General features: G+C 37.5%; 1 protein-coding gene across 3 annotated transcripts in view; it reads right to left on the bottom strand.

The window, feature by feature from the left end:
- Window positions 1-26,496, bottom strand: part of KIF13A (kinesin family member 13A) — a 113,224-nt gene that overhangs the window by 69,166 nt on the left and 17,562 nt on the right. For all 3 annotated transcript variants that reach the window (XM_074899732.1, XM_074899731.1, XM_074899730.1), the window contains exon 3: window positions 2,646-2,658. In XM_074899732.1, the coding sequence (XP_074755833.1) occupies window positions 2,646-2,658 (13 nt within the window). The remainder of the gene's footprint in view (window positions 1-2,645; window positions 2,659-26,496) is intronic.

The raw sequence follows: 26,496 nt of genomic DNA on the forward strand, positions 1-26,496 counted from the left end.
ATGGCTTGAAGAATTAATAATTTTAAGGGTTTATGCACATGAGTATACTTATGTGAACTACTTACAGGTAATAAGTACCATATCCAATATTAACTGCTTGCCAGATTATGCCAAATGACATAATTAGTTTAAAAAGGAGTCTAATTTCACATACATTATTAGCTGTTTTGAAGCCTGATCCTCCGTATACACTAGGCAGAGTCTGGGGCTTCCAGCATTTAGCAATGCATTATCCAAAGTGACCATAATCACTAACATACTGGCTATGTAGCTACAGAATGTAGTAAATGCATAGCTAAATTTAATAGCCATTTCCATCTGACCAATAAATGGGAAATGAATCATTTTGTTTTTACAGAAAAAAAGCTATGCTGAACAGGTGCAGATATCACTCATATGAATCTCAATGAAGCAGTCAGTCTGACATACCTAGGGTAACTTACAGGGCTGCCTGATTGCTAAGAAGAAAAGCAAGGGAGAACTGAGGAAAGGAAATTTTCATTCACAAGGCAGCTGTTCCTACATCCCTATTACAACTGCTGATGCAGATAAGTGATGAAGGAGATACATTAGAAAATAGCAAACAAAGCCTACACCAGTAAGTTTAATGTAAATGGCAGCCATTTAAGAACTGACAACACAAAGTTGGTCACTGTATGACAAACACAAGATCTACTACAGGCTTAAATAAGTAGAGACAGAAAATCTGAATGTGGGCTAGGGCACAGCTCACAAATCTCAGCTCAGAACAGCTGTTTTACCTTTGTCACAAAATTACACCAGAAGCCCAAGATTAGTAATATGCTTAACATGGTAGATGTTTGTAGAAATAGTAAAACACCCTAATATCCTTATGTAACTTTTTCTACCACAGCTTCTGAGCTACCAAGTTGAACTGGGATCACAGTTCATCCACAGCTGACAACAAACTAGCTTGTTAAACATCAAGAAATTTCCACTATTTATGAAATTTAACTTGGAAAAAAACTCCTCATTTGAAGATCAACTACATACAGTACCCTAAAAACTGTATAAATCATGAAAGATCCAAATTTCATATCACATCTTTACAAACTCACCATCAGTGGAAACAGGCTTTGTAAAAGCCTTCTGACTCAAACTGATAAACATTTCACAAACATCGTAAGTTTTGGCACTATAAAGTTTAAGGATGTTAATGACATCTAATTATACCTAACAATAACGTGGCATATATGCATAAGCGTGCAGCTGTTATGTTTTTGTCAAAGAAATGCGAGGCAATAACTAAGTTCTTGCATAATGTTAAGAATAACTTAATCTGCCTGTAATGGAAATGAATGATGTACTACAAAAAATGAAAGCTCTTCTAAAAATGCTTTTGTGAAATTTCACCAACAGAAAGGAGGCAGCTTTTGGCTTTTTAACATTTTTTTAACAATGATCAAACTCTTTTGTATTAGATATATTAACTGGGATTGAAATAACAACTTTATTAAATGCTTTCAAAAAATTGGGTCCATCTTAAGAAATCCAAACATTCGGGAGGAAAAATAAATCAGTACAGCATACCATTTTAAACTCGTATCTGTGTTATTCATTTTCACCTGCTGTGACTTTAAATTACATATTTTTGTTTGTTTTTTCAAATATGATTATCTCGATTCATGTTAAAACAGTTTGTTCAATTCTTTCCTGCCTATTTGGAATAATACTGAGAAGTTGTTTTCTTCTGACACTTAAATTAATCAAAACAATAGATGTTTAAATTTTATATATATGCACACATATATAATATAGATGTCTGAACCATAAACTACATCGATATCCACATAAAACAGATACAGATCAATATCCATCCGAACTTCTATTCCCAGAAGGCCTACAGAATGCTCTACTACACCTGCAGAAGTCACATCAGACTTGCATAGTGTTTCTTGAAGATCTGCATATCAAAGAGAATGTAAAATAGAACCTCATTCAGAGCTAACTACAGCTTTCTGATGTAAAAAAGTACCAGCCAACAGAAAGAATAAAATTATCACTAAATTGCTGAAAAAAAATATCAACAGCATTTTTCATGTGCTGACAAGATGATGTAGTTCACACAGTCCTTTTACCCTATTGTTGCTTCCAGCCCTGTACCAATACTGTATATGTTATCCCAGTAAGTACGTAACACTCATTCTCGCTCCTTTCCCGTGCATTACAAACACCACAGAGAATCTTTTCTAGGCAAAGTCCAGTGCAATTTGGCCAATTATACATGAATTATTAATTCCTGAATACCATTAAATTACAAACAAGACTGGGGTTTTTTTCTCACCTCTTAAAAACAGTAACTTTTATGTAGAATTATGTGCAATTAAATGTTTTACACACAATACTTACTTATTCTTTCAAATGTTTTTATGAATGCATTAAAATCATGGCTTGTCCTGGTCACAGCTTTAAGAAGTCACGTGGCTTGCCTGCATGTCAGTTGGACTGAAATGTATTCCTCTGGAATTATAAAGTCTTTAACTTATGAGGAACAGATTTTTCTAAAAACGTGTTTTCCTTTATCAAAGCTGTACTGATCACATAGTACTGCAACATGCCCAACACTTCTGCATTGCTCAACATTTCCGAGCGGGTACAAATGCAAAAAGAGAAAAAAGACTTACCTTAGGTGGCTTTCTAGATGATTGCCAAAAAAATCCCCATCAGCAACAATGATGAGCAGTACGAATACACCATTCATATACAGGGAAGGAAGCAAAGAAAAAGAAAAGAAACAAAGTCAGTGTACATCATTACTATAATCTGAATTTATTTGTAATCCACAATGTATTTAAGAATAATAGGATCACAAGATATTTATATGATACTCCACAGATTTTAAACCAGTAATTACTTAATTACTAATACAGCCCCATATTAAAAAGGAAAATGTCTGATTCTTTATAGGTATAAAAATCTAACATCACTGAGTTCCAGAAGGAAGAGAAGCATCCGTTTTGTCATGATAGTCAAAACACAGCCCATCTTTTGTGGCAAACAGACTGAGCCTGCAAACTGGCAGACCAAGGTGCCACGATGAAGCCCTACTGACTTCAGCAGTGCTACACATGCAAGACCAAGCTAAGAGTCAAACAAATGTTTCTTGGAGACATTACAGAAGTGTGAAGAAAAACAAACCTGTGTCTCCCTTAGGTACTGAAAGCCTACACAGAACATAGGAAGCCAACACAAAACTCCAACCAGTGCTGTCAGAAATAGAACAGAGATGACAAACCCCCAAACTAAAGACACCAGCTGAGAGTACTTCGACTTGTCCTTAAATGCTCTTATGCTTATGCTGGCAGCCATATGGCCACATAGTAAATTAAATCAGTTTGGGGTTTTTTGGTGGGATTGGTTCCAAGGGAGATCTCTGACCTGTCTCACTGTGCAGCCCTGTGCTCACTAATGCAAATGCAAGAGAGGAGGTGAAAATACGGTGCAGAACTAGACTGACTTAGAACATTCATGAAAACGACAGCCTTAGGCATAAATTATGTACTGAAATAAGCCTGAAGTGATATACAGTAGAAATTTCCACTTGCTCTTCATATCAGGAAAAGCAGCATAAAAAAATGTGGATGAAGAGGAAAAAGACAACCAGAATAGGCTAGATACAAAACAGCACAAGCAGATCATGTAGTAAGGTTTATAAAGCAAGGATATTGATGAAAGGTCTCTACCCAGCAACAGACACACTACACAAAATTCAAAGATACCAAGAGGCTGCAGTCTCAGTGCAGAAACACACAGGACCAAGCCATGCTTTCACGCTACACATGCTAACTCCACCAAGTTGCAGGGTGGGGGGCAGAGGATAACACTGAGCAGTTCTCTTAGCAGCCCACAGTACAACGACTCAGCAAAAAAAGCTGAAGAGACACAAATCCACAAACACATCTTACACAATCTTTTCTGCCTACTCTCAGCTCGTACCTTAGATGACATGCCTGCCTAAACCAGAAATTACATAGCTGGTACACAGTACTGGTATAATGCAAACACACATTGCCTCTGAGCCAAACCAGTCATTGCAGCTTTACCCTTTCATTAACAGTGGCTACACAGGTTCAGTTCGTAGCTAGCTCATGTCCAGGTGGCTCAGAACTTGTGCAGAATACCTTCTTATCTAACTGAAAAATACATTGTAGCTGAATATTTTTCACTTTAATCAATTTTGAGATGTGATCAAAGTCCAATATTATCAGCTTGTCTAGCCAGAGTCCCAACACCAGCTCTAAACTTCCAATTCCTACTTGGAAGAGAAATTCCTATTGAAGAAAGTCAAGCAAGGTTTTTTGGAAAGCTTTTAAATACACTCCTATCTTGAGAAATAATTCCAGAATACATTAGCTTTACTAGGGAATTCCTGATAGAGTGTTATTCAGGTTCAGCAGCAATCCTAAACAGTTTAATTGAAGTGAAAACCAACAGAAAGTGTATCAACTTGTTGTTTCTTTCTGAGATCATTCTTATAACCCTCAACTAGAAAAGGTACAGAACATCACTGAAGTAAACAAATGGTTTAACACATTTTTTAAGATACTTACTTAAGCAATGTAAGCTACTACCTTTTAGGAAGTTTCCTCTTATTTTCCTCCAATGCCCATTTTAAGAAAAACATAATAGTGACTTTTTAAAACACTGGTGGACAGCAGAGTTTCCCAGTTGGAAGCAAGATGTTCATCACATCCCCTGGATTTCAAAGCACAAGGAGCTGCAGCTTCATACCATATGTCACATCCTACTGCTCCAAACTCTTTGGCTATTAAGACCAAACTAGCAACTCCACAAGTCACCTGCTAGCATCATCAACACCAATATGATCAAAGGCCTCTGGAATAAGTCAGCTATATTGGCTCACAGGTTATATTTTTTTTAAGCTAGCTGGAATTTCCAAATAATCAACTCACTGTAACCATTATCCTGGCAGTGATTCAGATGGAGACACTCTGAAATACCTTCTTCAATCAAAGGACTAGGGCTAATAAAGAAGTGCTTACAGTTTACCAGAAATCACATCTATAGCAGCTTAAAGATGTGCTATAAAACAGGCATTACCATCTATCCATTTTCACGTACGTTTTTTTTGGGTTGGTTGGGTTTTTTTGTTTTTTGGGGTTTTTTTTTTGTTTTGTTTTGGTTTTTTTTTTAATGTGCTTGATGGTTTCTTTCTTTTCCCAGAAACGGGCAGATTTCAGCTTCATAAATAATTGAATTTCTCCCAATTTTTACCAAACACTAACAATGCAAATGTGGTGACTCAGCATCACAGCTGGGACTGGAGGGAGGGATGGACAACAGATCACAGAGATACAACAATTAGAATTCTTATTTCCCAGAATTTTAAATTCCATGTCTAATCATTCATGGTGTCAATGACAGTGTGCAGGTATACCTACTGAATGACAACAAAACCTCCTCTAAAGCAGACAGCTAGTATGCTTCAGGATATTATCAGTTACCTAACCCTCTAAGGCGTCTGCACAACAGCACATTTTGGTATAACCTGAACCTGACAAAGGGCATCTTCCACCTGCACACTCAAACAGAAGACTGACTCTTCTCGCATGCCTAGAACTCAAAACCAAAGTAAATACTACTAATGTGAGAAAAATACTCTCACAGGTCAGAGGAAAAGTATGACTTTCTATAACCACAAAGCCCACTGAGCCTCTGAACTTCCTCCTGCCTTAAGCCATATGTCTGCTGAGGGTAACTACTCAGACTTTATCTTTCACAACAGTACTAAGCCTCTCCTGTCCTGCTTGGATAACACACATCAAGATCCCAGAGTGCATAGCTACCTCAATTTTTTATCCAAATGAAGAAATCAAATTCTAGAGAGCTTCATCTTCCTGACTGCATCCACATTAGTGACCTTTGCTATTAGTTTAACAGCAGCAAAGGTTGTTTCTTTAATTACGTACATTTCACAGGAGTCTCCCTTTTTCATGTAACAAGCTGATATAAGATGGTATTACATATTCTGACCAGAAAACTAGTCCCATGCAATATGAAGCAACAGAAGACTCTCTTGCACTATGAGCATCCAGAAGTACACAATACCACCATGATACCAACATCTTAAAGACTTAATAATTTTCAGAACTACACCTGGGGTTTTTTGTCCCTTAGAAAGTGTTGTCAGCATTCCCAACCAAATGTCATTTCTACCAGAAGAAAAAACTTGAAAGAATTAGGGTTTCTCCCCATTCCATATAATGGGGGTTCATCACCCCACCCACTCCCAGTCAAGAACATCACTTTCAGAAGAGACAAGGTTATGTTTAAAAACAAGAATGTAGGTGTAAAACCAGGTACTCCCCAACAAAGGAGACAGAAGAACAAGACATCTTTGAAAAACAGGTCTTAGATTCTTTGGAACAACATCCATACAGCCCACTTCATCTCCAATTCAGCTGTGCTAAGAAGCCAAGTAGGTCACCAATTTACTATAATTGTTTCAAATTTTGGAAAGCATTTGGTGGATTCTTTTCCCTTCTCATAATTAGTTAATGAAAACAAAGCAATCATAACCAGCTATGTTAAGTAACCACACATGGTATCTATAGCAGATGATGAATGAACTACAGGGTTTTGCAGCTTGCTTTTCTAAGCTGACTACACCAGAAATCATCATCTAAGACACTGAATTGTGAAATATCTTTTTGCTCTCATCACACGTGCAACCACAGCAAATTCATGGTACTCACTGTTTTCCCAAAAACATACTTAAGTCTTTACATGTTCTGTCTACATAGTCATTGATGTACTCCTCAGGATCACTGGTCAAAAGAAATATTACAAGCAACTACTACTATGTAGAAAAGGGAGAAAAGTCTTCAGGTTTTTATATGATGAATTGAAAAAACAGTCTTCCTTCCTCTGTAAGCATAAAGATGCGCAAACTGAAAAGATCATCCTGATAGATAAAAATAGTGTTTTTTACATTCCACTGCTCCAGCAATCTCTGGAATCTAAAAACCAGCTGTTCAAAACAAGTACTATAGTATTTTTCAGTGGTTTTTAATTTTGCTTTGTTTTTTAAATCAGCCTGCCTTACAACTCAGGCTAAGAATATGATCAGAAGTGTGTTTGCCTCACTCAAAGGCAGAGTGCAAGTGAACAAACCAGTAGTGGGAACATCGTAATGACTGCACCTTGCTTTACTGGATCCAAGTAACTGTATTGTTTGTTTATCCATGTATATAAGGCTTTCAGAGTGGCTACAGCAGAGATAGCAGACATTCGGCACTCTTTAACTGTGAACAACATAAATTATGTAGAAGCAAAGAGATGATGTTTCTCCTATCTTTCACAGTAAGATCACGCAGCTCTAGGACCCTTCGTTGTCTCATGGTTTATCACTAAGCTGTTACTTGCAGGCTTGATACCAAGCATCTTAAAAAGCATGCCTATATATTATTGATGGATACTGTACTAAATAGAAACACCTATCTAGAAAAAGATCGCAATCTGTCACAGTAACAGTTTCAGATGATCATGTACTGCAAGCTACTGGCAGTACACCATTTTTTCTACAAAGAACACAGACAAAGGACATTTATTTGCCTATTTTCCCCTTCTGTCTTCTAAATGCAGAAGATCAAAGGAAATGGCAGGGGCAGTGCCCTTAAAGGGAACATCATCCCACCTTTGTGCTTGGCTGGGGCACCTCCTGTAGAGCTGACTAATGAAGTTGGCATCACAATTCGATATTAGGATTCCTGGAAGAGTTACTTTACGTAATGTATGAACACACATACATAATCAAATATAATTTGTTATTTTATATTCCTTCATAAGGTGGGCAGCACGTGTTCTGTATCAGTTTAATCCTCCTACCCAGAAAAAGTCAAAAAAGACAAAATAATCCTCTGAAGAGCAGCAAAAGAAAAACATTTTAACAAGTAAAGCTGTTTGAGGAAGTGCCTGCATAATAAGGTAGTAGCTGATCATAATCAGAAACACTGCCAGAAACAGATGCATACTCTAAAAATACACTGCTCTCACACTTCATAGGTATCAAGAAGCTGTGTTATTCAATGCAAACCTGCTACATGCAAAGAATGAAAAAAGTCAGACACTGAAATCAGAATGACAAATACTGCAGTTCAAGTTAAACAAAACAGACATTACAGCAGTAGAATGACTTCCGTGACACAAAAGAAACCTAGAAAATGCCTGGATATTTCGCCATAATGGGGTTACACTCCAAGAACTTATTAAGCTCATTAAAATACATGAAAAGCATTATATTCTGAAATGTACAGGATGGAAAATAAAGTGACAACTGCTCTGGAACACCATTAGTCCCTACGTTACCTTCACGCCAAAATTCTGACTATTTTTACCGCCCAAGGCATTATCATTCCAATACTAGCAATCTGGTGATGTGAGTTCAAGTGGTTTTAATCTTTAAACAGAAGCCTTGGTGTTCATGTAAAAACTTCTGACAGCCTGAAAAAGGGCTGATACCTGTCCTACATGCAACAGCATGCCACTCTGCAGCTTAGGATCAGTCATCAGCCATAAGCAGGAAGAGTCACCTATCATTTTGCTAGCAAGTTCACAAAAAAATTATCCCATTTCAGTTAATTTGCCCCATTTTACTGAAAAGACAAAAACTCACTAAAACTGTCATTCTGGTCTGTGATAAAAAAGTTCTAACTCAATCGTGACCACTGAGACCCTGTCCAGAACCCACCACATTAAAAACTATGGGAAAATAGATTATTTAATGATACTCATTCAAAACTTATCCAAGACTCTAGTTATTGTAACGAAGACCTACTAGACCTATTAGAAGTACAGCATAACCACAATCACAAGTATATTAAGCTTGTTCTTATTAACATCCAGCTAGCCTCGTAACAAGAAAGCCAAGAAATCCAAGTCCACCTAATGATTCCTACTAACAGTAGTTACACTACCAAGTAGTAGTCCTGATCCTTTTAAAACTGATTCTTTTTCCCTCCTTTTCAATAAAACTGAATGCAGAAGAATCTAAATGAGGAGATTTTTACTAACTAATCAGGTTTTAACTAACTAATCATGATGAGGAAAAGAAGGAGGGGAAAAAGAATCATGTCTCAGAACCCAAGATCTACTGGCTTTTAAGACTAGTCTCAAATGACAGATGCAACGAAACTGCTATCGGGGCAAACATACTATAATTTTGAAAAGTACATGGCAACACATTCTAGACGTGTTAATAAAATTACTGTGGCATTTATAAGGCACCCATTGTTTTTATTCTGTTGCATTTATTCCTAGTGCTCTTGAGGAGAAAAATACCCCAAGTCATTTCAACTCTGTGCACAAACGCTACTGAGACTCTCACACCCAACCAACCAGTCACTTGGGTTAGCAATCCCAGCTATTAACTACCTCATACATCTCCAACGTCAATGGAAAGCGTTCCCTTTCAATGCCACTGCTCCTTAGAAATTCCTTCAGAAATGCTACTTGTAGGAACCATCAAAACACTATGTTGCCATGAAGATACATCTCCTGTGCAGGTAGTCCTCAAAGCTATTTGAAAAATATACTGCTATTTTATCACTACATGTGGTATTTATTGCAAAACAGATCACCTCCAGAAACATGTGAAGGAAATTTGATAAGCAACACTGCATTTCATAAATTAAGTTTGACTTCATTAGGTTTGCCTGTTCAGAACTCAAGCATCACAATTTGCTACAAAGATATAAACAGCGATTAGCAGCTTCATTGATGAGGATCAAGACAGATCTCTAGTCAGTGGAAAGATTTGGTCCTGGAAAGAACTAAACCACAGGTGTTAACTGAGTAACTGGATCTGAACCTTGGTTTTAACACTTTACTTTCCTTAGTAAATGGAAAACAAAAATCACTCTTTTTCCTGGGAGGTAAGCATATTCTTTCTTATACAATCAGGACAAGGATGTAATTAAGAAGTTTCTGACGATATGTGTGCAACAGTTCCTGACCATGTGTATCAGGCTGGACAACAGATAAGAACCCTGAAGTCTCACTGTCACATTCCTTTACTACAATGGGGAAAATTATCATTCAAATTTCATCTTCTTTATGTTACTAATAAGATTTCAAGAGAGGTGCTAACTGGGCTTGACTCTTGATCCTTTCACACAGCTCTGCAAATGTATGTTAGCATTTTTTAAATGTAACTGTAGTACGAAAGAGTTGTCTGAGACTCATCAAAATTCATAAATTATTATTTTCATTTCATCCAGCATGTGTTTTTAGTGACATTAATATTAAATGAACTTATCAGAAAGAAAATACTGTTTATTAAAACTTTCCCCAGGTTTGATGACAACACATACTATTAGCATAGCAATTTCCATCACTACACTAAAAAGATTTTGCAGAAGAAAGTCTATCTCAGCTGGCTACAACACCAGCTGTTTTGGTGACTTCGAAATTACATTATTTGCTTTAACAGATGGCATTAACAACTGCTACCATTTGCCAGAAAGTGGACACAATGCACAGAAAGATGATGATTCATGGGATAAAAAAGGTTTACTGCGTGGAACAATATATCAAGAATGTAAACTCAAATCAACTCTACATAAATAGACAAAGTTAATAACATCTCCTGAGTTGTTGCAGGACTAACACCTGGAAGTACTGAGGAGACTTTATTCTTGTGTAGCACTCAAACAAGTGAGATCTCTAAATAACTCTCTTCACTGATCTCTACAAAGCTTAGGCAGTAACCTTAGTTAGCTCTAATAACCTAGTGTGCCATGAAATGAACCACAAAAGTTGTCTGAAGGCTAGAAAGTGTCTTCACAGTATGTGCTCCAAGTTTATCAGTCAGCTGCCAAGGCAGCTAACAATCTTCACAAAGAGAAGACATCAAGCACTAAGTTACTGAACCTAGCAGGGAAAGGCAAAATCTGAACTCATTTCTAGGATCTGAGAATAGGTAATTTCCAGCAGAGTGGCAACCGCAATGGCACTCACAGATTTTCCATCTGAGGGCTTCAGTCAGAGGTTAAATCCCTTTCTGGAGGGCACCAGAGGTAAATGAGTTACTGAACTCCTTGTCAGAGAACACATCCTATACGACAGGGGAGCCGGGACCAACAAAATTTAACAGGCTCCCCCTTCCCAAAGTGAGACATGAATTTGTGACAATTTGAACCACCATTATGTTATTTTAAGCCACAAACATTTCCTTTTTTTTACAGCAAAGCTTGCAGGCAAGACCCCTCTAGCAGGCATTATGTTATATACATAATAATGCGCACTTGGTAGTAACGACAACTACCTCCTTACCATGTGCCATAAGGTAAGAGATAAATGAGAGAAGCGACAAACACTCGAGACACTTTGATGCAACCACTACAACCAGCACTGTGGAAAAATAAACACGATCCCTAAATTTTCCTGGACTGAAAAATTAAGTACACACTGCTTACATACAATGAAATAGGAAATATTTAGACCTGTAGCAACAATAAGTAGCAACTTTGCAGGGCTAAAAAATCAAGGATCATCTTATGTTTGGAATATATGACCTCATCAGATCACAGATTTAAAGACCCAATGATATTCAAATCCAGTATTGAGCAAATTCTTTTTCTAGATCTAATTGAATCCTAAATTGTTGAATTCATGTTCTTAAGGAAGCCTGGCTTTATATGTTAGAAAATAATAGTATCAGAAAAAAAGTTTAAAAAGAAGTTAAAAATTAGGAACTGGAACATTTTTCCTATGAGGAGAGGCTAAGAGAGCTGGGGCTGTTCAGCCTGGAGGCTTGGGCCAGGGGGTCACATCAATATATATAAATACCTTGAGTGAGAGCACAAAGAGGACAGACCCAGGCTCTCCTTAGTTGTGCCCAGTGACAGGACCATAGGCAGTGGGCACAAACTGAAATACAGGAGAGGTTCCCTCCGAACATCAGGAAACACTTTTTCACTGTGAGGGTGACAGAGCTGGCACAGGTTGCCAAGGAGGTTGTAGAGGGTCCTTCTTCTGAGACATTCAAAAGCCACATGGACATGGCCCAGGGCAACTGACTGTAGGTGGCCCTGCTTGAGCAGGGCATTGGACCAAATGAACACCAGAGGCCCCTTGCAACCTCAACCTTTCTGTGAAAAATGATAAAATCAATTTTTAAAATATATTGTGGCACAGAGTTGTAGCATGAACATTAGTGTAAAAGATGATCTACAAGGCTTGTGATTCAGGAATTTGTAATCAACTATCATCCCAGACTTGTGTCAATTAAAACCACCTCTAAAAATCCTTACATGATGTGATCCCCACACAAACCCATATATATCAGTTTCACAGAAAGAAATTTTGTATATGAAATATAAAATTTGTGGCAGCCCAGCAGGCTTCAGTGGGGTTTCACACCTGGTTTCTATGCCTGAAATTTCTTCATATCTCCAAAAAGATAGTCTGCTGTGAAGAGTTATTCATTGTGCCCATCAAGTGATGTTATCTGGCAAGGATTGGCATCTAGATTTCACCTATTAATTTTCAGAGAATGAGCTTGGACAGTACTATTTTAACATCACAACAGCAATTTTTAGTTTGCTCTGGCAGATGAAGGGGGTTTAATTTAATCTATTTTCTTCAGTTCTAAGCAGATGGTCACAGTCATTACTAAGTAATGGTTCTGTCCAGCTCCAGTGCAAATGAAATGCTTAAAGACAAACTCTGAAGAAAACTCAGTAAGAACCAGAAGAGATAAGGTATAAAAATCAAGTAATTCTTAAAAAAAGAGGTTTGCATAAGCAAGTCAGAAAGATAATAAATAGTTAAAAGTGATGTACTGCTGACTGTACAGACTCTGTCTATGAAGTTAAGGGAAGACAGATAGAGCTTTAAAGTGCCTCGATGGAGAATGAGTCCACAGCTAAATGCAAGCAGCTGTAGTGTATCATTCAAACTTAAGAGGGGTATATTTTATAATTATTTGTTTTGTTACAATAGACTTCATTTTTACAATACACACAAAACAGTTGGCCTCTGTCCCATAAAACCTGCAATTTGTTTGAAAACAAACAGCAAAGCTACAGTGTAGGTTGAAAGTAAAATTCCAGATAAAGTATTACAAACATCTCTCGATATAAGAAATGTTGATTTCAAAGAGTAAATATGAACACATGAATCACAAGCACAGCAAGAATGCAGTTTTAGTAAGCATTACAAGATAGTATAAGAGAAACGTAAGTCATCTCAGACTTCATAAACATTGATGGCTTTTAAGAAAGTCTAGAAAGAGGTCACAATATTATGGCGAACAGATAATCAATGTGATCAAAGAATTACCCAAGAACTGAAATTGATTTTCAGTATTTCCTGAAAAGACAAACAAAAAATTAGTTATGTCTACTCTTCCAGCTAAAAAGTGAGATCTCATCTGCCAATATACACTAACTGTCTGAATAAAGCAATAAAACATAGAGTAAGGATCTCCAGGTCATATAGTCCTCAGCTCTCAGAGGCAAGAATGCCATTCTGAGATGGAATCCAAACAATTCAAAGTCAGTTATGTTGTTCTGCCTCATGGAAGACTATTCATTCTCCTGCTGTCCAGAAAGTTTTCCCAATTTCTTATACTGAAGAAATTTAAATCTCATTTCTTTGTTCTTGTACTAACATTGTCCTGTCATTTAACACTTCAATCGAACTCAGCTTTCTACATATGCTCTTGTGTTACACTTCCCTCCCAGCTTGAAGTACTTTTACACAGGTTCTGCAGTCCTCTAGCCATCTTAACTTCAAATCAGTTTGAATTTGTATTTCTTAATCATAGCGAATCTGAAATGTAGAGAATATTCCAAAAGAGGTTCTACCAAGTGTCTTTTAGAATGGTATAGTTCCTATGTTGTATTCATATTGCATTGCTTATGAAGTAACATTCGCATTTAAACAGTTTGGAAAATATGTACATCTGTGGAAACAAAAATATTTTTGTATAGAAAGCATAATTAGTCACTGCTATATTCCTACAGTACTCTTGAAGAACCATTGCCTATGTCTTCTGTGGGTGCAAATTACGACAAATTTCAGTTTGCATTAGAGATCAGAAAGAAAGGAGACAAGAACCACAGAAATTGCTTAAATTTTGAAAGCTGAAGAACTACCATAGCTAGCAAATTCTGAGAACATCTCAGAAACAGAGAAATGAAAACTTGAAAGCAGAGATTGAATCTTTAATTAGGTTGCCTGTGAAATAGTTTTATCTCTGCAGGGAATGGGGGAGGAGGAAAAACAGGTAGGGTTTCAAGTGCATACAGAGGCAGAATGAATAAGCTTCAGACTAACAGACACTGGCAACAGTTGCCCTACGAATACCTCACTGTAATTGTTCAAGAGGCAAAGCCAGTTTAAGAAGTTTCTGATCTTCTGCAACTTCTTGTTTCCAGCTTCATGCCCCAAGTCCATCACATTAAGCTGTGTCTCTGCCAGATATATGCAGGGCAAGGGGTGTTTGGAGTGTCAGGCGGGAGCATTAGTTTGCTTTGCCATTCTTTATTTTTAAAATTATCTTCACTGATTTAGTTTACAGAACCAGAAACCAGCTGTACCAATGCAGGGAATGAGCACAATAAATGTCAATGTGCAACTGGGAACATGAACCCTGGGAGAGAGAGGTGAAGCTGTACTGACTGCTAGGCCACTGGCATATCACAAAAGGGGCAGACCCTGCCTCTGACAGCCATCAGAGTCTTTAACCAAGCCACCTGGCAAACACAGCAGAAAACGCTGCAGCAGCCTAGTGCAGCTGCAGAACACAGGTGCTCTCACCAGCCACAGGCAATGAGAAACTTCAGACAGAATTAATTGGTATGTTTGAGCTTAATGGCCTTCAATGGGTTTTCATCCATATTAATTTACCTAACCGTTTTTTAATCACTTGAACTTTTAAAAGTAACACCATCCTCTGACAAAGTCCACAGTTTAATTACGGGTGTATTTGTATTTGTTCTGAAACCACCTCCTGATAATTTCAGGTAAAGTCCCACAGTTCCTGTAAGATAACAGGCAGTATATCATTCCTCCCACTGTTTATGGTTGTACAGATCTCTAACCATATCCCTTTCCCCTCTCCAGCTGTCTTCTTCTAGACCAAAGACTTCTCACTTCTTTCTTGGTTCTGCATGTAAGTGTGGTCTCTAAGCTCACCACCCTTACTGCCATCCTCTACTACTTCCTAGCTCCAGCACACTTTTTGGAGAGAGAAGGGTCAGAATAAAACACAACAGTTAAGATCACTTTGCAGCTGTACACACACAAAGCTTCCTCTCTTGTTCCTTGCTCTTTCCCAACATGCTACCCCAGTAGGTCGTAACAGTCCCTTGACATTTTTCATCCATTTGCTGAGCGCTAAGCTGATGTTTCCCTTGAACAATCGTAACTCCAAGATGATTCTCCTGAGAACAGGGAGTCCAGAAACCACAGCTGGGTACATAAGGTCAGAAGAGCTTTGGGTTTCACAACAAGTTTCATGTACCCTTTTATCAGCCAGCCACAATCCACCTGAAGGTCTTCCCACAACTTTCTGTGGCTGTCATGCTTTAGCAGCAGCATCATAGTACTGCCATTATATTCTTTATACCAGTATTCACTCCTCCTCCAGTTCATTTGTAAAAGAAGAAACACCAGATCAAGCAGACACCTCTTCAGGATCCCCCCACATGAGATGTGCAGGGGTGAGGGAGAAGATTTTAATTGGACACATAGCTCATCCCTACTGAGTCTGTGATTTTTATTAACCAAGAGAAATCGAAAATCACAGTCCATGGGTTGTGACTGGTTTCTTTTCCTCCAAAACACTTGAAGCACAAATACCTGTGTCTTATCTTAAAATAACTCACTGGAACCCATAAAACTATGGAATCATGTTGTACAAGGAGCAGCTGAGGGAACTGGAGTTTTTTAGTCTGGAGAAGAGGAGGCTGCGGGGAGACCTCATCGCCCTCTACAGCTACCTGAAAGGAGGCTGCAGAGAGCTGGGGATGAGTCTCTTTAACCAAATAATAAGCAACAGGACAAGAAGGAATGGCCTCAAGTTGCACCGGGGAAGGTTTAGACTAGATATTAGGAAGCATTTCTTTACAGAATGAGTTGTTCGGCGTTGGAATGGGCTGCCCAGGGAGGTGGTGGAGTCCCCATCCCTGGAGGTGTTTAAGAGTCGGGTCTACATAGCATTGAGGGATGTGGTGTAGTTGGGAACTGTCAGTTCTAGGTTAATGGCTGGACTGGATGATCTTCAAAGTCCTTTCCAACCTAGATGATTCTGTGAATCTTGAATCTTCCAGAAGTCTTTTTACAAAGAGGCTAAGGAAACTTGCAGAAAGAGTATGTTCCTTCCAAAGGGAACAAAATCACACACAAGACCTTAGCTAAACTATACACCCAATACTATTCACATAGGAATTGCTGAAAAGCATTGTAGAAAATAATTGTCTGACTCTTAAAAATGCTTTTGCTAGACACTTATTTTTTAAACTAAATGAACAATGTTGATAAGTTAACTGCAGACCCCTTGATCAGCTTTCTCCAGTTACCTGAAATGATTATGCCATTATTAATACACCATTTACCATTGTTTCAGAAGGAAAAGTTGCAGATTAAAAAATGCAGTAATTTGAAAAAAGATAATGCAAGAGGCCAAAACCAAAATGACAGTACTGAATTGTGAAATAAAGGAAAAATATCCTTTCACCTTAGGACCTGTCTGCACAATCAAATCTAAAGTTTGGGACATGAAGCAATATTCAGTACTTTTTTTTTTTAAATTAAATATGTTGCAAACATAGTTGTGGCATCTTGCAATTCAAAATTGCACCCAAGAAATAAAACTCCAGGAAAAAAACAAAGCTATAGAGAGCAGTTTTGCTTTATAATCTAAAGGACTAAAAAGATTTGCTTTATTTACAGTTGTCTTCTCAGTAGGTTGCAATGGAAAATTTTACAGGAATCTTTTACAGGAATCTTTTTTTTGTCCCTCACTTTCTAAATACTGAGGATCATGATAAATCTAACACAAAAGCTTCCTTCAAATACAGACACAGCCTTCCATCTCCATTACTACAGGAGATTCCACAAAAACATTCAACTCCTTCCTCCCATTGTTTATTACTGAGATTAGCTTGGCAATAAAGACAAATTCTTTAAAACAGAAACTAAGTGTTCAAGATGCAAAAGCTGGCTGTTAAGAGTCCTCAAAATTTAAACAACTTAAGAACCAGGTTCATTTGCTTGTAAAGCCCAGTACACAAGAGTACCCTTTGCTGTACATCGCTGTGTCTTCACCCATTGCTGAGTTGTAAATTAAGCTGGTGAAATGGTACTGGAGAATAAAACCAATGCTTAGCGAACATAGAAGATACAGAATTCAGCCCCGAATACTTTACAAGACAAACACAGGGAAGCCTTACTTCACTTAACCAACTAAAGATCAATATCCTGGAAAGTAAGCAATTCAAACCATTTTAGAAAGGAGGGGGAAAAAAAAAAAAAACCAGCATAGGTAGAAAAGAGACAGAAAAATTCCACTAAGCAGCTAACATGATAAGATTTGGGTTTCACCTTTTTGCCTTGACATATTTTATTACAACTACACATAAGTAGTACTCTTTTCCTGCCAGCTTGATTATTTTCTGCTCCTCCTTTTCTACTCTCCTCAAATGAAGTTGGTGGTTGGTTTGCTGTTTTGGGTTTGTTTGTTGGTTTTTTTTTTTTAAAATCACTGTGCTAAAGAACTGGAGTGAACCTAAGCTAATAAAACTAAAGAACACTTTGAAACAAAATGCTGACACATTGCCAACACTAATTTTGGCCTGTATTTTCAACAGGGTCTCACTAACCCAGCAAGAAACCATGTCTTGGACATTTTGGACTGAAATCCACTGTACTAGAGTGATCTCACATACAAACTGCAACGCTTAAGTTTCAGTTTTCTGTGTATTCGTTGACCATTTTTCCATTTCAGATGCTCTTTTAACTTCCATGTGTTTTTATATTTGTTGTAGCAACATGATAATGAAATATACAAGTCATTACAATCACATAGCTCTTTCAAAAATATGAAGACAGCATTTATTCCACTTGCAGAGGAGGTACATCCTCAATATCCAAGCCAAGCTTTATGTTAGCACTAGGTATATGGCTTGGAAATACAACTGTATAATGGAAATACTGAGAAGCTCTTTGCCATAGCATCACTGGCAATATAAATACCCAAGATTACAAACAATATAATCATGTGAGCATTCCAGGCCAGCCTATAAATAGCAGTTCAGAAAGAACTGGCCTCTCAACTACAGTGCCTCAGTACAATGTGTATCTACTAAAAATATCAACTTAAATATGTTCAGTAACAACATGCAATGAAAATAGGTCTGTCAGAATTTTGTGAATTAAACAGCTATTCATAAACCCTGTCTCATTTATTAAACTGATGATAATTCACAGGACTACTGTGATGGACTTCTAATTGAACAAACATACACTTTGCATGTGAGTGTTACTGGTATTTGATTTATCCAGGAATATGCGTATTTGCAATTTTTTCCTTGATAATGCAGTCCTACTTCAGAGCTTCTTCAGAAACAGCATGACTAAGTGGCTGTCTTCATATTGTCATCAAAAATTGAATCAGAAATTAACTTTGGATTCCAGCAAAAGAACACATCATATCTCCGAGAATCTTTGCGTAATAAGATGCTCATCTACATACATTCATTACATACATACATTATAAAAACATACATTCAGAGGCTTTGTACAAGAAAATACACTGGTTTGATACCAATAATTATTTTTCCAGAAAGAACAACTGAACAACAGATTCATATTAATGGTTACACCACATGTATACAATAGAGGGAGTGGACACATTCCTCAGGTAGCAGATCAGGACTACGCAAGGTTTCAGAAACAATCAGAACTTCCTGAGAGATAATGGAAAAGATAATTCATGTATTACTCAGGATAGGCTCACTCATTTTGCTTTGCCAAAAAAGGAAGGCATTAGACATGTCAGGGAAGAAAATGACAATTTACTTGAAAGTATTAATGACTTTAAAGTTTATAAATGGCTGCAAATGTCAATTTTGGAATTCATATGTATTTAGCCAAAGAAAAAACTACTCTTGTGTCTCTACAGCATACCTCACCCCACTTACTTTCTATACTTCAGCCACTTCTGTCACACCATCTCACAAGTCAGCTACTTCATTCACTGTAACAAATTAGTGACAATAAAAAAGGAAGTTGAATGGAGAAAAAAAAAGATGGATTTAAACACGCATCCCAAACTAATGATATTAATTTGTAGCGGCACCTATCAAGCTGCTACTGGAAGCAACATGAGTGAAATCAGTTCTCCTTGTATGCATATGCCTCAACTTTGTAATTAGATTTAAAGTCTTAATGGAAATGTGTATGCCAAGCCTTTTTAAACTTCTGCAGATATCTTAACTGATTTCGCCTCCGCACAGTAGCAGGAGTATCAAAGAGTGCTCTGAATGATGATGCAGAATGTGTATCCCTCAGTGAGCAGCCCCCTTTATTTAAGACCCAGAACAAGTACAGGCTGCAACAGCTCAGGAATTGGTTCTGGAGAGATTTCCAGCAAAGCACCACACATGACCAGCAGCACACCATGCTACTACAGAAACCAGTGAGTAACCCAGACCTGCAGCCCAGGACCAGTAGGATGGTCAGGATTAATTTAATTAGCTGGACATCCAACCAGCACTGCACATGCACTATTGTGCCAGGGAGTCTGCAGAGCTACTGACCTCCAATCAAGAATCACTGATCTGACTGACTCCCAAACATTACATGTTTCTGAATGCAAGATGTACAGGTAGAAGAGCTTGATGTTCAGAAAACTAGAGACTTCAGGCAGCTGCTGGACGGTTAAGGGGAAAAAAGGCAGGTGGCAGGTCTAGGAAACCATAACTCTATATTCTACTTTTTTCATCATTAATAAAATTTATTTACCATACAGCATTAAAGATTTAAACTTACCATATAAGCTATTGTGAACTGAGAAAAAAAAAAAAAAGAAAACATGGAAGACGCAGAAATCAAGTTTAGATCAGTAACAATACTGAGCCAGTGCCAAATAATTCTGCAGTATCCAGCAGCATTTTTAGAATCTTCTGTTTAGTTGCAGTTACATATCTGCTTCAGAAACTATTATTATATAGATACTAGAAATAAATATAAAATAATCCCAGATATAATTGGAAACTAAAGCATTCCCAGTGTAAACAACTAATTAAGACTCTGAGGGACGAAGATAGAAGTATAAATACTGTTTCTTTTTGGACAGATGCATGCACAGCTTTTAATAAAGCCCAGAAGAGCTATCCCTGTAAGTATATCAGTTGATTACACATTCTATTTAAAGAAAATATATAATAGCAATTTCAAATTATAGATCTTTATTCCTGACTAGCAGAATGGATCTGTGTCCTGTTACCAAAAAGTGATCTGAAATACAGAGAATGTATGTGAGAGAGTTTCAGTTTCCAAGTTGCATGTTGAAACAGGAATGTGCTCTTTTGTTCTATTTTTTTTTCCCCTCATTTAATCATAATGAAGTCAGTTGTGACATTACAACGGTTTCCAGAGCAACAGCCCAGTCAGATGTGATGAAGAGAAGATAAGGGTGCGCGCAGGAGAACTCTGTAACCCACCGGTGACGTCGATGGGAAATTCAGCATAAATCTTTTTAGGCCAAAGAAGCAACTGGATCTGTCCTCTTCTACATGCAAGGACAGGAAATTTCATATAATGGGATCAGACTTTAGATCAGCATTGGAGAAATGCAAGGTGAGAAACTGTTTTCTCCTGAAATATCTGAAAGGGATGTATAAATCATCTGGCCTGTTCTGCAGGAAAAATACATAATATATAAAAACAAAGCAGGTAAAGCTACTGTAAGACAGCACTTGCAGTTGCAATAACATGAATTATAATCCAATGGCTGGCTAGACTCATCGTCTTTCAATATTTGGCTACCAGATTTCCGAAGAACTTAAAGACATAATGCATTATGAATCCAGAGCAGAAAGGGTAAGGTCTAACTGATAACCCTAGATCAAGTCAGGTGCACATACAAACAAGACCCTGTCAGAAATATGAAAAATAGAGGACTGTGCCTTCAAAGGCAGGAACTTAACCATGAGAAATGCAGCCTGAATTCAGCCAGAGATATACTTAGTCCCATTACCTATAGACAAATCACCTTTAGGGGTTTCACAGGGTGTCTGCAATCTTTCAAAACAGAGAACTTGAAATGCCATGGGTTAACCGACTCATGTGTCTGTGTCCTGCAGCATGTTACATATATATACTACATATTAATGATTAACCCACAGCACAAACCACACAAACTGCACAGTCAGCATTGTTTAAGTATGTGAAGCACAGGAGAGGAGTTTTTCCTTCTTATACTGTACTAATACCTTGCAGATTATTAGTATTTTTCCAAATATTTTCCTCAGAAAAAGTGATAGATATATATTGTAATAATCTCCATCAAAGCACGTGCCCTTCTCCTGAAGGAATATATCCCCAAATGAGCATTTGAAGGAACATTATCAGCAAAAGCAATTGTTTCCTTATTGGCATAGTCTAATTATTGGCATGAAAGCTAACCCAGAATCCTGCTTCAAAAGCAAACCAGTCCTTGAACAATCCTCCAGACCTTTTGTTCCCATAAGAGCTTTATACTTCAGGTCAAACACAACACTGAATTACAGTAAAAGGGAAGCTCTGTGGAAATGGAGCAAAGCTGTGGAAAAAAAGTCCTGATTACGACCTGCATAAACAAGTGATGGAACACAAATTTATTTACTACGATAATCAAAAGCCAGAAAAAAAGAGACTGTTCATTTCTCTGTTTAAAAGGTAAAGAAACAAACAACAGCTAACTTCAGAAAAGTTCTGAATAGTACAATGAGAGTGGACACAACAGCATTATTTCTGTTTCTGATGGTACTTGGGATGCTATTCTGCAGTCTTCCAATGTAGACAGACTCCTATCTACAAAACCATAGGACTGGAAAAAGGGATGAACTATCAGGTCCCAAACCAGTATGAACTTTAAAGCCACATTTTATCAATTTCATGTTTTGGGATAAATAACTACAATAGGCAAATGACAGCAATCTTGGTGAACTTAGTATCTTGGTCACTAATTTTCTAAAGAATGAATAAAATACATCCAATACCAGTCCTAGAGAATAGTTTAGAGTATCTGAAGTAAACCTACAGTTACTACAGTATAAGTAGCTAGCTCCTAGTTAAGCCTTCAGAGGGGCATAAAAACAAACAACTGCAAGAGCAATTTTTGGAAACATGTTTTAATTTGGGGAGACAGTAGCAGGGAAAAAGAATACAGGAAGATATGGGTGAACTAACTGAACAGCTTATTAGATTTTTTTACAAACCTAAAATCTCCCTAAACTTATTTTTAAAAAAAATTAATTATATGACCCATTTGAAGAGCTGTCTCAAACAGTTTTTCTTAGAGGTGTCCTCATCACCCAATAGCAACTCTCTTCCAGAAACACATATCATACGTGGAAAAAAAAGGGGGAGAAGAAAAAGAAAATGTACACTCTACACTGGCTATCCATTAGCAATCTGTGCGTCCCCATTTTACTTCCACAGTCAAATCCAAGTTGTCGCCCAGGAAGGCACAGTGAAACACATGCCAGATTTCCCTGAAATATTACTGTTCTCACACACCTCACCTTGGTACCAAAACCTGGCACAGCCTGGAACATAAAACCAAAGTTAGACCTTAATCCCTTCACACTAACTGTCCTCCAGAGGGGAGGCACAACACAGCAACATTAGGCAGAGCCTTTAGTGCCCTTGTCACACAACAGCAGCAGACACACCTGCACCCAGCCTTCTTCGCTCTTCTTTCATTGCCAACAGCAACACTAGATTAACAGTGGAAGAATTGCTGAGAATTCTGAAACACCTCAACCTTAGAAATATTCTTCCAAGCTGTCATCTGTATCATTAACACTTTATATGAATAACTGCAATTCAAAGTTGTACCAAATATATATATGCTCACTCCATTTTACCTGTAGGGCTGCTTGAGATGCTAGAGCTTCTGAATGCTGCTCTACAGCAATGGAAGGCTTGGTGACTCTTTGGCAGGGAACAGTGAAAAAGTCCATCTTTGTTCTCCAAGTCTCGCTCAATTGTTTTCTTTACCCACATCCTGTAAAGAGCTCCAACGATTTCTTCTCCTCCATGCCATAACCAAAAATAAGTAAATCTGGAGGGTTCTTTTTAATGAGTTACTACTGTTCCTACGCTAGCCAGTTTTGCATATCTTTATCATTCACTTCATTACTCACTTTTTAAAGACAACAGAAAACAATATTTTCTGCACAGCTGTCTGTCACCAATCACAGAAAATTATTTGAATCGATAGTATTATCTGTGGATCTAAACCAATGTTGAACATAATACTAAGGTGACAAATAGGACAAAGATACAAAATATAGAATACAAACCCCCAAAACTTAGTAAGAGCATAAAGCATGACCTACTTTCTCCTGTCTGGGGTGGGGGGAGGAGGAAGAAACAGAATAAACTTCAAAAAAACCAACACACAAGCAGATGCAATGCATTTCTTCAAATAACACATTTCAAATGTTTTTGCATTCAGGGAACGCGAAAACAGACAAGTTACTTTCATGAACTTTTTTTTTTAAAAAACAATTCCTGAAGAGCTTTTAAAAGCAAAATTACTGCAAATTACTTCCATAATCTCAGAAAATTGTGATAAGAGATTTACAACAGTTTTCCCTTCCCAATACACTGCCTTCTGACCCAATTCCAACTAAATCACCTCATCTAAGCTTCAGTTGTATCAGAGGATTTTTTTTCTTCCAGTGCTAAACAATATAATGCTATCACATTCTATTTGCAACCTCCTGCAGTCCCTATGTGAGATGAAGCCCCTATTCACCACCTCTGTCACAAACTAAGGAAAAAGATTTCCCAACAATTCAGTCTCCATTTTTTCCTCCAAATCCAAGACATGGATGATTCTAATTTACTGTAACTGCACATACACACCATCTGATCCATTACACCTTGTCTCTTTACAAACACTTCTCTGTTTTCTTGAAGTAAGTTTATTATTTATTAAAAAGCTGCTTTTCTTAACATTAAGGTTATCCATAATAATGAAGTCCACAGAAATTTAACACTGTTTGCTTCAGGACTTGGTCTTACAGATACTCAATGCATCTTAATAAATACTAGCAAATACATTATTTGGGATCTCTATTTAACACTCCTTCATGTTCACAACAGGGCAGCCATTTATCTTTGCCCAGTAATGGAAACTATTACTGCCATCTGTGCTGACTCCAGCTGGTATAAGACTAATATAAAATTCCGTTAGCTTCTTTGTGCTGCTTATTCAGCTGGCAATAATAAAAGTCAAGCTCATTAACAGCAGCCTTGCATAGCAAAGTTTCTGCTTATCTTAGAGAAGCAACTAAGCATCTCCATGAACCTTTTCACCATTTAAAAAAAAGACAACTCCTGGCACCTGTTTTTAACAGCAATCTCAAAAAGCATTACATTTACTTTTTTTTCCAAACATGTCTATCAACGGGGCTAAAATTACTTGAAAACATGAAAAGCTGCTACATCAAGGCAATATGCTGTTTCCTCTTATACAAACTGATATAAATTTCTAAAAATCAGAGACATCCCCAATGCGTCAAGAGGCAGTAGAAGAATAAGCACCTCAAGCAAGTGTTCAGGAAACAGTTTTTCTATCTATCAAACAATACTTAATGGAATACTGATTAAGATTTTACATGTCCTTCTATATTTTAAACTGACAAGAGACTAGTTTGTCTCTTGGAGAACACTCAAGCAATCTGTCATCTTAAAAACACACGGGAATTTTGTGTTCCCCTACTTGCCAACTGCAGAATTCTGAGACTATGATCTGGGAGATACTATTATAAAAATGAAATTTAATCACAGTTTTAGTGGGCTTTCCATCCTCCTGTCTCCCTGAAGTCACACCAGTGTTACTGTAGGCATCAGTACGCAATAAACCCAAGGAAACACAGATTGAACAGTTTGACTATATGCAACTTTCTGGTATTTTCTTTATTAAATGTACACATGCAGTAGAAATTATCTTGTGAACTCTCACCAGTTCTTGACTATCACATTCCCCCAAAACTAAACAACTCTCCTTCCTCATCTATACATTCTGTAAGAAACCCTCTTGACACAGCTCAAAATCCATACTGCTCTTCTACTTTTGTCCCTCCGCAGCTTCTGTCCAAAGCAGTACTTGTTGCAGAGTGGTCAACCTTCTGCTTGCACAAGGCTTCAATTTTCCATATTGCCAAGTCATTTCTGATTCTTTTCTTTCAGTAAACTGTTGAGCCCAAATACACAGGGCAGACATATACTAAAGAAAAAGCTATTGTTAAAAGAAGGCAGTCCTAGCTGATAGACACGGACAATGAAAAATGTTAATTAACCATATTATATTTGATGGTTACTAAAATGTGTTATCGCATACTTCCTCTGAAACCTATGAAATCCCATACCATGACTCAGATGAAAGTAATTTTTTTATTTTCATCCTATACTCCTCCTGATTTGCCCATACCCACCCCACCAGCACCCTGAGACACAGTATTAAAGAAAGTATAGTTCTTAGAGCAGACTTTGAAGACAAAAGACATTTTCCAAGACACCAGAAACCCAGAGGTTGGCAACCACCACCCCAGCTTTGTCCAAGGCAGCAGGAGGTCAAAGCCTTATATATTTCAGAAAGGAGGCTGATATGTGCCACCCACCATACAATCCAGAAAAAAAAGCACGAGACAAAGGCAAAAGAAAATATCTTATTTCCTCAAGTTAACAGCTACATTATTTCTTTCCTTGAGCAGTTTCTGCCAATAATTAAATAAATGTGCACTTCTGTTCCCCCCCCCGTTCACTGGACTTGCACTTTTAGCTGTTAGTCTTTGGTACATTAGGAAACCTTCTGTTCCTAATACGTCTATGAAGTTATTCATTTACCATTAGCAAAACTAAAATACCTATTTTTGAAAATATTATTTAATTAGAACATTTCATAAGTATCACAGTTAAAAAAAAAGAAATGCTACAAAGCACCTCTGCAAACAAACTACTTAACACTTAACTCTTGGAGCACAGCATTAAACAGCTGAAAGGTAGTAACTTCTGATACCACCTCAGCCGATATGCAAAGCACTACCCGATCACACTCTGGAGTTCAAGGTCAGTTGTTAATCCAGTCTACAGTAGTTGTCTACAGTTTCGGTCCCTTTTCTGCAGCAAAAGCCCAAAACCTTCAGTCCTCAGCAAGTTACACAGAATTCCATTTTAGGAAGCTAGAAGAAGGTGTATGGGAGAGATTTAGCCACTACACCAAAGTAA

Source organism: Athene noctua, chromosome 2 (assembly GCF_965140245.1).
Source record: "Athene noctua chromosome 2, bAthNoc1.hap1.1, whole genome shotgun sequence".
NCBI classification, from domain to species: Eukaryota; Metazoa; Chordata; class Aves; order Strigiformes; family Strigidae; genus Athene; species Athene noctua.